We start from the raw sequence: 13,292 nt of genomic DNA on the forward strand, positions 1-13,292 counted from the left end.
ACAAAATTTCAGGCACAGCAACAAACCATGTAAGAATAACTTTATTTCTTCACAATCTGAATAACATCCTCATCTTCAAGAGTGTGGTCTTTTCCAACTTTCTGAGGGTTGTGTTTAACAGACGAACCCCAGACCAGTGCACTGAAAGAAGAAAAATCAAATTTAAAAGGCTTAGAAGTATGATATGCAAGCAGAATAGCAGCTATTTCTGTCACACAGCTAATACAGAAAGCAATGCTTCAGAGCTATTTTTATTCTCCTACAAGTACCTGGCTGAGTAGTTGGTGTGAACCAGGGTTAGAAGCAGCTCAGAACAAAGCCTGAAGTTGTCCTGAGTACCCAAGTGCATGGGACAATGCTTTGCAATGCTGTGCCTAGTGCTACTTTTAAATAGCAAAATTTAAAAGTACACAGAGGACATTTATGTAGGAAAGAGCATGAGAACATGAAATACAGCAACTGAAGTATTAAGTGTGATTATTCTAGGCAGATTTATTCAATTTAACATTAAAAAAAGAAGTCCTGGCATTCCCTTCTGGTTTAGAAGAGGATGAAATCTCTGAAGGCAAGTTATTTTCTATTCTATATATTCTTTTATTATAATACTTACTATTTAAAGTCTTTTATGAGATTTTTGTGGATCTTCATGCAAAAATCCTCCACTGTGGTCTTGCAGTAAGGTAGTACCACAGGAGAGGTGTAGTCTGGGAGCTGCCCTTTAGGTTTTGTGTAGCTGTAACACAGATGGAACCATCAGTCAATACCAAAACTTGCTTTTTCAAACCCATTGTGATATTTCATCAGTGATTGCACTGTCACCCCCAGCATGTGTGCCACATCCCACTACTCCAGTGGTGACAATGGATACACTGCAAAACATTTGGTGGACCTAAGCTGAAAATGCATCTGGGCAGCCAGTGGCCGCAGTGGGCTCTCCCTTCTAACTGCCAATGTTTCTCACTTGTGAGCTTTCTGAAGGTGCTTTAGAAAAAGTCAGATGGCAAGAATTGTTGGAAAATAACATCTTTAATATTAATTATGGTTCCAACTTACCTTTTTTTTTTTTTCTGTGAAAACCTCAACATATATTAAAAAAGGCACCTGATGAAGTCTATAGCATAGATACCTAGACCACAGATACAGGGGATTGTGAAATGCCTTTTCACAATATATTCTATATTATTACAAGAAGATAGATATAAATTTAAAACACAACAATTACTGTATTATGAGTATTAGTAAATTCATTCATAAATTCATCCAAAAATGCCTAAGAATTATGAGGTAAACCTGGAATAACGTGTACTAAAAATATCTGAAATCCTAGATTAAGAACTAAGTTCTGTCAAGAGAGTTGCATCCATGACAGACTAAAAAGATGATTACATCTGGAATCACAGTGTTACCACTAAGTTTGTCTAGAGTTCCATGTTTTCATGAATTTTTTTTAAGATGTGCTTTGGTCTTGGTTTCACAAGGTTATCCTTTCATTCCCCTACCAATTCAAAACAGCATTGTGGCTATCACAAAACAGCTAAAACGAACACAATTTCTGGGTTACAAAGCAAATACCAGTTGGTAGAAAAGCACTGTAAAATATTCTTCATCCATTCCTGAGACCTTTTTCAGTCTCAGCCATGCGCTTAACTCCACAGAAAGCAGCAATTTTGACTTACATTCGGACTAGTTTCAAGTAGTCCCAGATTTTCTCCAGCAGATCATCAAAGTTCCAGCGATGATGAGCAGATATTGGTACACAGTGGGGTACTTTGTAAATGATATCTAGTTCTTCAATGGAAATTTGGTCAATTTTATTTAAGACGTAAATGCATGGGATGTAAACCCTGGAAAGAGAAAAAAATTGTTAGAGCAACCTGACAGCAGCATGCTGCTACCTTCACTGCAACAAAAAAATATTTTTGAAAATATCTCTATGTTGATGCCACATTGCTGGCTCAGCTGCTGTGGGAAGCAAACCCAAAGGAAAATTCTTTTCTTTGTACTGCAGACTGCAGGGAGCCAACAGTACCTGTTTCCTTCCACAACGTCAATCAGGTCATCGGCAGTGGCGTCGCTGCGCAGGGTGACATCAGCATTGTGGATTTTATACTCTGCTAAGATGCTCTTCACTGTCTCAGTATCCAGCTCGCTCTGAGGACACTGAACAGAGACAGACACAGTGTTAAGGAATGGCAGAGCTAACAGCCAAATCAAGTATTACAATTAACATTGCTGTCACCCAGCAACCACTGCATATACATTACTAGAAAGAATAGCTGCATTTTAAGTTATTGGACGTGACTCTCATTTCACCACAGCTGGCCTGAGGAGAAGGAAAAACAGACCTAAATCTTAACAGCTTCATTTATATTAATGTCCCACTGAGAGCTACAATCCAACATTTCAGAAGCAGTGCTTCCTTTCAGTTTGGGACCAGATGCAACACAAACCCAAGTATCTTCTAGTTCAGAGCCCAGACAACTACACTTTAGGTACTTAGAGTGCAGAGTTGTGACTTTTGGTATCTCTGGTTATTTCTATGCTTCTAAAGATTCAGGTAAATGGGTTGCAAGGCCTGAAACTCTGAGCAATCCTCACGGGAAGAACATTGTAACCACCAGGTAAGAGGCATTTTTTGCACATTCTCCTTTGGATCTCAAACTTGTTATGTGTGGAAAGCAACTGAGGCTCTGTTTTGAGGGTAAGGAAGTGCTCATGCTCCAGGAGAGGTGCGGATGGCCTCTAAGGAAAGTTAATGACTGCAGCACTGCACACAGTTCAGCTCCTTAAGAAGTCACAGTACAGCATAGTCCCAGACATACCATCAACTACAAATGCCTCTTTCTTCAAGCAATTTTGTTTTTAATTTTGGTTAAAGAGAACTTCCAACTTACTGTGGCTGTAAGGTTAATGCCTCCTTTATCCTTTTTTTTAAAGCCAATATTGGGGGGCTTACTATTCAGACGAATTCCAAATCCCTCCAGTTCATTCTCAATGATTTTCTTGTGGCCAAGGGGTTTCAGCACGTCCAGAACAATCAGAATGAGATTACAGGTTCGAGCAACTAAGAATCAGAAAAAGAAAGCCACCTCTCAAAAAGCATGCTCACACAACTGAGACAAAACAACCACAGTATGGCTTGGTGGACTCATGACACTACAAAACCCTGAAGGCCAGCATATTGTTATTTTTAAATACCAGTGTAGGACTGAAGTCTATTGTGCTGACCAAGCAGTGATAGATCTTTACATGCTGGAAGAATGACAGAGGGTGGAAAAAATCTTCCTGTCTCCATTCGGACACCAGACCGAGGACAATTGACTGGGTGAGGAAATAAAAACAGCAGCCTTGTTTAGGACAGGATCACATCTGCCTGCAAAACTGGCAATGTGCTTTCACCGAAGTGTCAGTGCAGAACAAAAACCCAACCAGTGCACAAAGCCAGAACTTAAAGTAACAATATGAAAGTAGCTACTGCTTCTCAGCAGACAGCTCAAGTCCAGCAAACAATCCAGCTTTTTAAAGACATCAGAACAGTGACTGAACCCTTCATTCTCCTGTACTGTGTTAAAGGAACCAGTGATTAGCTGCTGTCTCCAGCTCTAACACACTCACCTGCAATGACCTGCCGTCCTCTGCCTTTACCATCTTTGGCCCCTTCAATAATTCCTGGCAGATCAAGCAGCTGTTTGATCACAGGAAGGAAAGTATCACATGAGAAAAGTATTCTTCATTAAATCAATCCTACTTTTACCCTTCTAAACCAGCTGACTCTACTGCAAATCTGAGCAGAGTATGACAAGACTGTTTCCCATCTGATTGTTGTATCTTGTATTAGCCCATGTGCCCTACCAGTCCAGTAGAACAGATTAACTCACAGGGAATAATTAGAACTACCACAGGAACTTCTTCCCAGAGCAAAGTAAAAAGCAGGGAAGAATCCATACCTCATGGAAACATTCCCAAGGTATTCTCAAGCACTTTTACACATCACTTCTAACCTGCTAATGTCAGGCCAGACCACTCAACCCTAACAGCACAGCATCTGTATAGCCCATCCTACCCTCACAGACAAGATCTCACCTGGATCTTTGCTCCTTTGTACCTAATGACTCCAGGCACAGTAGTCAGTGTGGTGAACTCATAGGCTGCCACTTCAGAGTACACACCAGCAAGATTACTCAGAAGAGTGGATTTTCCCACCGATGGAAAGCCCACAAACCCAATGCGGGCATCACCTGTCTTTGCAACATCAAAACCTGCAAATAAGGAGTAGAAATATTTGTCTAATGATTGACATTTTCTATCTGCTAATGTTCTGGACAGTAGAGACACTGTTATTTTTAATATTGCCTGAGCAAAAGCCAAGTTAGCTTTCCTAGAAGAAGGATGAGGGTGGGAAACACATTGTTCACAATCTTTATTGCCTTGCACCACTCTGTAATATTCCATTACATGTACCTGCCTAATAAAATCTTGGCTGCAAAGCTTCACAGTGGTCTTTGTTTGAGTTCAATGTAAATAGAGCACTCCCTTTAAGCACTGCAGCTTAGGAAATTCACACCTTTATATATAAAAACAGGTGGCTGCTGCAAAGGTGCATCTTCACGTAAAAACCTTAAGATTTCTGCCGATTGTACGAGCCAAAATACAAAAGCACTTTCATCTACACTTCAGGAAGTGCTCCAGCCCATAGCCCTAGGTAGAACCACAAATCATGGTTAGAGGTCCTGTACCGGGTAGGACTAGAGAAAGCAAGGACAGAGCAGGTTGCCCAGAGAAGCTGTGGCTGCCCCATCCCTGCAAGTGTGCAAGGCCAGGTTAAATAGGGCTCCTGATCTACTGGAAGGTGTCCCCGCCATGACGGGGAGTAGAACGAAATATTCATTACGGTCCCTTCCAACCCAAACGCTGTTGTGATTCTATGACTGTTTAGCAGATAATCTGACAGGATTTGTGGGACAAGAGCCCCCCAGTTAGCTCGACTTCCGTCGCACCTCCCGCACTTCGGCAGCTCCCGCACGGACCACGCACCTTCGCCGGGGCCGCCGCCGCCGCCGCCCTTGGGGGTGATGAGCTCCCGGCGCAGCTTGGCCAGGCGGGCCTTCAGCAGCCCCAGGTGGTGGGCGGTGGCCTTGTTCTTCTGCGTCCGGGCCATCTGCAAGGGCACAGGACCGAGGGCTCACACGGCAGGGCTCTGCCGCCCTCGGCCCCTGCGCGACGCCTGCGGACAGGGCCCCGCCACCCCTCCCCCTCCCGAGCGCCGCGTCCGCCCCGCTCGGCGCCCCGTGCCCGGCCCGCCCCGCGGGAGGCGGAGGGCGGCGGTGCGGTACCTCCGCCTCAATCTCCGCGATCTTGGCCAGGGTGCCGCTCATGGCGCCGCCGGGCCGGACCCGCCCGGCCGCCCCTCAGCGCCGCCGCTGCCCGCGCGCCGCCCGCGGCCGCGCACGCGCCTGCGACCTCTCGCGAGAGACGGCGGGCGAGAAAGGGCGCGCGGCGCGCGCCGCCGGCTTCGCGCGCTGCCCTGAGGGGAGGCGGCGCAGCGCCCCCTGGGCCGTGTGCAGAGCGCGCGCCGCCTCAGAAACAGCGGGCAACGCTGTGAGGGGCGAGTGTGAGGGAGAGGTGTCCGAGTGTGAGATCCGTGTGTGTGAGGGATCCGTGCGTATGCGAGAGACCCGTGTGCCTGTGACCTCCGTGTGTGTGCGAGGGATCCGTGTGTATGCGAGAGATCCGTGTCCCTGTGACATCCATGTGTGTGAGGGATCCGTGTGTGTGAGAGATCTGTGGCTCTGTAACATCCATGTGTGTGAGAGACCCGTGTGAGAGGGATCGCGCGCCTGTGAGATCCCGTGTGGGTGAGAGCGATTCATGTATCTCTGGGATCTGTGTGGGGTCCGTGTACGTGTGATGTGTGTGTGTGAGACCCGTGTGTCTGCCCGTGTCCGTGAGATGTAACCGAGGCAGAGCGCGGCTGGGGCGGCTGCGGGGCGGCGGGAGCCGGGTGTGCCAGAGCCCTGCCGGGCCCGGGGCGGTGCTGGCGAGCCTGAGGCGCTTGGCCGTGAGCGGCAGCCGGGCTGCGGCGCCCAGAGAAGCCGGCGCGAGGCGGCGGGTGCTGGGCTGTGAGACAGGACGGAGCGAGGGGAGCTGTGCGCTGAGGCAGCGGCCCCGCAGGTGCGAGAGGAGCGGGGGTCTCGCTGCCCGCGAGGGGAGGTGGCGTGTGCCCTTCCCGGGGTTAAACCGGACCAGCCTCCCCGCTCCGGCCGCAGCCCGCTCTGCTCCCCGCCAGGTGTGTCTCTGTGGCGCGGCGCTGCCGCACTGCCCGCGGCGGAGCCTTCCCGAGCTGGTGCTTTGTCACGCCGGGACTTCATGCCGGAGCTTTCTCACGGCTCCTTTCAGCTGAGCCCTGACCGCTCCACTTTGCCCCAGGGACATCTGTAACTCTGCACTGAATGCAGGGTAATTAGAGAGAGGATTTTTTTAAGGCCCCTTCAAACTTTAAAATGCCAAGTATTTCCAGTGTTAGGCTGTTTCACAAGAAGCCAAACAATTTGATTTCAAGTTAAAAGTATTTTTATGACAAGAAAATACAATTTAATAATTGTTCAGGACATTGTTTTCCAAGTTTATTTCCATGTCATATTTTGTCTAAATTCGAATATTTGTAGAAATCTTTCTGTCCAGTATCCTTTCCAGGAAGGCTCTTCTATCTCAACTTATTGCAATGTCTGTTTCTATAGATTGTATCTAAATGTAAAACTTAACTTTAGGGGAAAAAAAAAAAGCCAAAAATACACTCTCCTGGGCCTGTAGTGTGAGCACTTAGAGACACACCTGCCACATTGTCAGACAATTCTGAGTATGTTACAACTGACAAAATTGAACTAACCTTAGAACAGTTTTGGTGATAGAATTTTTATGGAATCATTAAATCTTCTCTAATTACAGTGAAAAGGGGAAAAAGAGTGCTAGTGTAATGGGAACCACATTGCTATATGTGGTCTCTGCCTCCGCATTTCCCTTTTTGTCTCATTTTGATCAAGAAAGCAGCCTTTATTGTCATCAACTCTATAGTAGGAACTGTCATTAATATAAACTTATACAGAGCTTACTAAAATAGAATTTCAAATAAAGTGGAATTGCTATTCCTGGTAATGTTAGTTCAGCTAAGCTAGGGTAAATATAAATGCACCTACCCTCTGTATATTTGTTCATGGCTTTCTAATTATTTCTTGTGAACAAAATCTTTTTCCAACATGGGATGGAGAGTTGACCCTGGCATAAATTTTTTCCTATTTACTTCAGATGGAGTTGAACTTGTCTATGCCTCAACTGAATTCAGCCATACAATCAGTCTACATTTGTGGCTCTTTTTAGTAAAAGGAAAAACATTGAGAAAAATACAGATTCTGAATCAGGATTTTAGACCTCCCCTCTTTTGTGCAGTAGATCATGGTTAACCTCAGAACTTACTGCTAGCTGTTCTTATAAACTCACTCCAAATCTCATAAATTGAGTCTAACTTAAAACTATTTTTCAAAGTGGGGGCTGAATGAACAAAGATGTCAGTAAAGTACATGGTGTGAAAATTTAGTTACTGGCTGGTTTTTGTGTTCCTGGTTTATGTTTCCATAGTGTTCTTAACATACAGCTGCTCAGGAAGCTCTTAAATTGTTTTTTTTTTTCAGAAAGTTACTCAAGCAAAGGATACAAGGAATTTAGGCACCTAAAAACTTCTTTCAGTGTTGAGTATTGTCCTTAATTACCTGAAGGGAGAAAGAATTTAATTAATAAAGATAATTAGTTTCATTTTTGGTAGCCAAATTAACACTTTCTAATTGGTTTGGATATTTGAAGTAGTTTATATTCATTTATAACAGCACCATCTTTTAAGCTTCAGAAACGTATGTCCAACAGAGATTGTTTCCAGGTTGTAAACAGAGTAACGTATTTATTGTGAGTACTGCTGTGAATTTTTTAATATAAAGGTGTTTTATGTGATATGGTGCTTAGAGAACAGGGTGGTTCTGACCATAGGAAATAAGATGCAACAGCTGGAAAAATAACTGAAGGGTGGGTGACTGGGAATGGATAAATTATGTCCCCTGAGGACTGCAGTCAAAACTAGAAAATAGAGTGCAAATGCTAAAACCTTATTAAAGAAAAAGAAAACAAAAGTCAGTCAGAGAAGGGAAAAATCAAGGAAATTATTAATAGAAAATTGGATATAATGTCAGAAGAGATAAAAGCCCCCAGTAGAACCAGAGAGCAAATGAAAGGAGATGCAAGAGACTGAGATCTGCTCAAAAGGTTAATTGAGCTTTATAGTGGGCACTGATAGAAGATGGAGTATGTGAATTGCCATATTTTTTATTAAAACATATATGTGTGTTTTTTAAATTGCAATCATTCAATTTAGGAAATCTAAATTAAGTGCAGCAGAGGGAATACTTCCAAAGGCTGTAACTTGCACAACAGTCAATCTCTCCTGGGACCAATTGCCTATGTCAGATGACAGAAAATGAAGGTTCAGCTCTGGAATTAAACTCACAAATGATCACTCAGTTGTATGAATGACTAATTGATAAACCTGAAGTATATCCCCTCAGCACTTCTCTTGTAATGTTCTTAATAAGATAAGGAAAGCAATTTACTAAAAGGTATTCAGCAGGTGGACAAAGACTGCATCATACATAAAGGCTGTCTCATCAAACACTTAAGGAACAGGATACAGTATGGAATCAATGATTGGGAAAAACCAGGAGTGTTTGTTTCACCAAGCTACAGTGACAGGAATGTGACTGAAATGGCACATACCTCATCAGCAAGTTCTGAATGATGGTGGGCTGTAGAAAAATGGGTTTCAGAAATTCATTTTCTACACACTTCAGTCTTGCTGATACTGATCTTGAGCAAGTCTTTTCCTTTACTTGTGCCTCAGTTTTATTTTTGCACAAGAGGAATGTGCAATTGCCACAGAATGATTGAAACTTTCATGTTTCCATAGCATTGCCCTGCAAGTATGGTAACTATAGCTCACTTTCCTAGGAGAGCTTAGGAGCTAATGCATTTAGGTTTTATGTCAAACTATCCATTTAAAATAAGCTACTTCATTATGGATTAAACTCTGAAATTCTTTTTAAAACAACTAGTATTTTAGCTTGAGTAAGAGTTTTACTTACATGAGATAGTGAGATGCAAACAAAGTATATTGACAAGAGGCTTGTAAGTGTTTTGGATAGCCATGTGAAATTTATCATAGTACAATACATGGTAAATACTGTGAGTATGAAATTAATTGTGATAACTCATGTATGCTTCATTAAAATCACATAAAGTACCTTGTTAAAAATAAGCAGTGAGTGCTCACCTAGACAGTTTTGAGGGTTTTTTCTCCTCTTTATATTCTAATAAATATCTCAAATACTTGTGGATATCAAGTTTATTCACAGTGCACTGAGAAGGTCATTTTAGCTTAAGAGCTACTCTGGTAGTACAACCCTTGTGGTTTTGGTAATTCACCTCATGCCAGAAGCTGCAGACTATACTGGCAATCAGCTGATGCTGTGTGTTTGTGGGCTTGCTGCAGACTGCATTTCTAGATTAGTGGTGGGATTTCTGCAGGATTTCAGAAAGTGGGGAGAAGATGACAGAGAGGAAATGAAATCATGATTTCAAGTGAAGCAAGGATCTTGAAATTTCATATCCTCTCAGAAACGATCACCCACCCAGTGAAAAATAATTAGTATCAAATGGTAATGGCAATCTGAGTACTTATGATTTTAAGAATTATAGGTATGACACTGTAACCAACCTGCCAGAGTTTCCTCATGAAAAAGGGTAACTGCAACTTAAGGCATATAAAGAATTGGTTCATTTTAAGGTGGTTTTTCTGTGGGTTTTTGTTCAGTTTTGATGTTTGGTTTTATTCAATTTTTACAGTTTTGCAAATTTACCCTATGAACTGTATTTTGATTTAGAACTGGCTGCTAATTAACCCTATCATTGTATTTCAGAGAAGAACTGCTCATGCTAAAGAGGAGACAAATCTATAATGAGCTATAATGATTTGACTTGGGGCCAGCTTCATGCCTGTTTGGAGGAAAGATATTTTGAAAATGCTCTATCAAAAGGTAAGAGTTTTTAAATCCATAGTGTTGAATCTTCAATGGACTCATAATACTGATTGCCTGAGGTGAAGTGACTGAGAGTTGATGCAATTCACATCTTAATTAACTCTTCAGCCAACAGACAGAAAGTTGTGTCTCTTTTGAATGTTGTAAAATGTAAAGATGTAGCTGTTCCTAGTTGTCTTCTAGGATTAGCTTTTTTTAATGCCAGTTTACTTGTTATCTAGGTAGGAGTTTTCCTGGGGAAAAGCACGTAGTTTAGCTGTTAATCTGTAAATACCAAACCTTTGTGCTTGCATTGCATATTTAGGATTGTATTCTAATGTATGCTTTAGGAGAAAAAGTTGTCTGTCAGGTTTGCTTAGGTAGGCATGAATGCCTAATTCACTGGGAGTCAAGGAGATGTAATCCTAGGTTGTATTTCCACGTTGCACAGATCCCTAGATGTGGCAATCTTGCTTTGAATGGGTCAGGTTGCTTTTGGTTTCAGGCAATCTAGAATATGTTAAACTGAGCAGACTGAAGAAATGAGGGGAACAAAAACGAGATTAAGTATCAAAAGGTTGGCTTCCAAGAATGTGTAAAATCAGTATAACAACTAAAAGTTGTATAGTTTAACATCCGCTCCCCACACTTTGTCGTGGACTGCCATGCAACACACAGTACACAGCACATGAGTGCAGTGAGGAGAGTGATCAAAAAGAGGAAAACCAAACAGTGCTGTTTTCTCACACAGAAAGTCTTTCTGTGTACTTTCCAGAGCGTCATATACCCTATTGCTGTCGGTTTTGTGAGGGTGCTGGATATTTTTAAAGAACTTTCATCTATTTGTAGAGAAGAAAGCTGACAAATCACTAAACCCAAGTCTGGGTTACAGAGGAAACTCTGCTGTCTCCAGGTCTGAGAATCCTTGCTGCTAGGGTTGGCATTCTCATGGGATGATTCCTAATAATAAACTAAGCAAGCTTTAAAAACTAAATTTAAGTAATAATCAACCTAATAAGTAATGAATGCTGAATTAATTGCTTGTTATATCAGTAGCAGTTAATTAAAATATAGGTGAAAGCTCAGAAAAACTGACAGCTACTCACTGAAATTGCAAGTGTGCCACAAACTGTTCAGTGTTGTGTATTTCTGTGGAACACGCATGGAAAAGAAATGGTTCATATGACTGATTAGTTGGCACAAGTGCCATGCACAAATGTCTCTGCTAATATTATAATCCCTGTGAAATAGTGACTAACCTTCTTAAAGAGTATAATAATGGGACTATTCTGAAAAATTTCAGTAGCCTCAAGACCTGCACAGATTCACAAGTTGAAAGTGTTGAACAAATAGGTATGACTCAACTCTAATTAACGTATACCCAAATATGTTTGAACAGATTCAACTGTAACAGTCTTTTGTTACCTCCTATATTTGCACACCAATTTAAGGTCTGCACTTCTGAGTAAGGCCAGTAGCAATTGATCTGCAGTGAAGCGAGCAATGGTACAATGTGGAGTCCCAAATGGTACACACATGTTTGGAGAAAAGGAGATTACTAATACTATTGAAATACCAATCAAAGTGTTTCAGCAAGCACCAGGCAGCTGCAAAACATTTAGGGACACCTCAGGAATTCCCTTGAGCAGAAGTGAGACAGGAAATAGTGAGAAGCTGAATAAAGTAGCTGAAGAAAATGCCTTTATTTAAAAGAGGGATGGATTCAAAAGAAGTTCAGCACATTCCAGTGCAGAATATAGAATAGGTATCATCTAAAAAGGAGAGGATATATTGGATATAGAAAACATAAATTTCAAAAAACTGAAATTTAAAATTTTCTTCCACATTATCTGGAACTTTGTGTTTTAAAAGTAACTTGCTAGTTGTGATGGTAATTGAGTTCAAAGGTAATCATTCCTGTTTGCTTACACAGTTATGTATGGAGAAATGCCATTTAGTCATCACATTAAATTTAGGGAACTTCATCTTACAAGTCTGTTCATAGTGATGAGCCAAATTTTTGCTCAGTGTGTTTAGAACCTGTTCATTTTCAGAAGAAATTTGGCAATGTTTTAACAAATGCTAGTTGAGTGACTACTTCGATAGTCTTGTATTCTGAGACAGGGTAAGTTTGGGACCAGAAAACATTCTAAGCAGCAGTCCTTTAAGTGTGCTGGTGGAGCTGTAGGGTGCAATAAGCCAGTGTAGAAAGACTGTAAGTACCAAGAGGAGAGCTACAGCCACTGCCATGGCAAGTGCTGAGGAACCAAGGCAAAGGGTTCTGTCGGTACCCTTGTGATCACCCAGGACTGCAAGGTGCTGATGGTCATGTTGAACGAGCATCCAGCAACTATTCGGAGTGTGAGCTCCCAGTGTGCTGATCTGGCATCCTCGTGGCAAGTGTGAGTGGGTCACTTGCCAAGAAACAGCCATGCTTTTGGGTTTTTTTAGCTTTTACCCAGAGAAACAGGCAGGGTGTGTGGGATGGTGCCTTTTAAGCAGGAGGGCTGGAAGCTGAAACCAGATCATTCCGTGGCAACTGGAGAAAGTTCTGAGGAAAGTGTTCTGAGAGAGGCAGGACCCCCCTCCCCCTGCCTAGAGGAGAGACAAAGAACAGGCGAGGAGGGAACTGAAATAGGAAGCAGGAACCATGTCAGGAGGCTGGGGGCTAAAAGAAAGCAAATTAATAAACCACTGGGGGAAAGGCACACAACTGTCCAAAGCCACTAGGAAAGATAAGCAAATTCCAGATTCTTTAACTGCTCCGTGGCTGGCTGTGCTTGCAGCCTGGCTAGTGAGTCAAACATGATCATTTTCTTCACTATAGCAAGTACAACTTGTGTGTGTCTGTGACACACAGATTTAAGAGAACACAAGCACTATGTTATCTATATAATAGAGTGTATTTAAGCTGGGTTAGTCAGCATTGCTACCACTCCACGTCGAATTTCTCAAAGTATATGTTCATATCAGGGTGTGTGCACACGAAGTGCAGTAAAAAAGTTACTGGTAATATTCTGACTGCAGTAGAGACAAACAGTTCCTATGGAAAGCATAAGAAATCTGGTGTACAGGCTGAGGGCACTGTGTGGCCTTAAGTGTTAACGTAATATTTTGAAAGTTGGAAGCTTGGTGCACTCATTTGCACATCAGTACCCAGAATGCTTTTTCAGTTCCACC

At 42.5% G+C, this 13,292-nt stretch overlaps 1 protein-coding gene across 1 annotated transcript; it reads right to left on the reverse strand.

Annotated features, from left to right (window-relative positions):
• Window positions 1-25: 25 nt before the first annotated feature.
• Window positions 26-5,441, reverse strand: DRG1 (developmentally regulated GTP binding protein 1). The gene is made up of 9 exons (XM_021549964.3): window positions 5,334-5,441; window positions 5,035-5,158; window positions 4,084-4,259; window positions 3,616-3,685; window positions 2,895-3,064; window positions 2,030-2,160; window positions 1,677-1,844; window positions 611-733; window positions 26-141 (listed from the first exon to the last, which is right to left on the reverse strand). The coding sequence occupies exons 1-9, from the start codon at window positions 5,373-5,375 to the stop codon at window positions 42-44; spliced, it is 1,104 nt and encodes a 367-aa protein (XP_021405639.1). The 5' UTR covers window positions 5,376-5,441; the 3' UTR covers window positions 26-41.
• Window positions 5,442-13,292: the final 7,851 nt, after the last annotated feature.

This window comes from Lonchura striata, chromosome 18 (assembly GCF_046129695.1).
Source record: "Lonchura striata isolate bLonStr1 chromosome 18, bLonStr1.mat, whole genome shotgun sequence".
Taxonomy (NCBI): domain Eukaryota; kingdom Metazoa; phylum Chordata; class Aves; order Passeriformes; family Estrildidae; genus Lonchura; species Lonchura striata.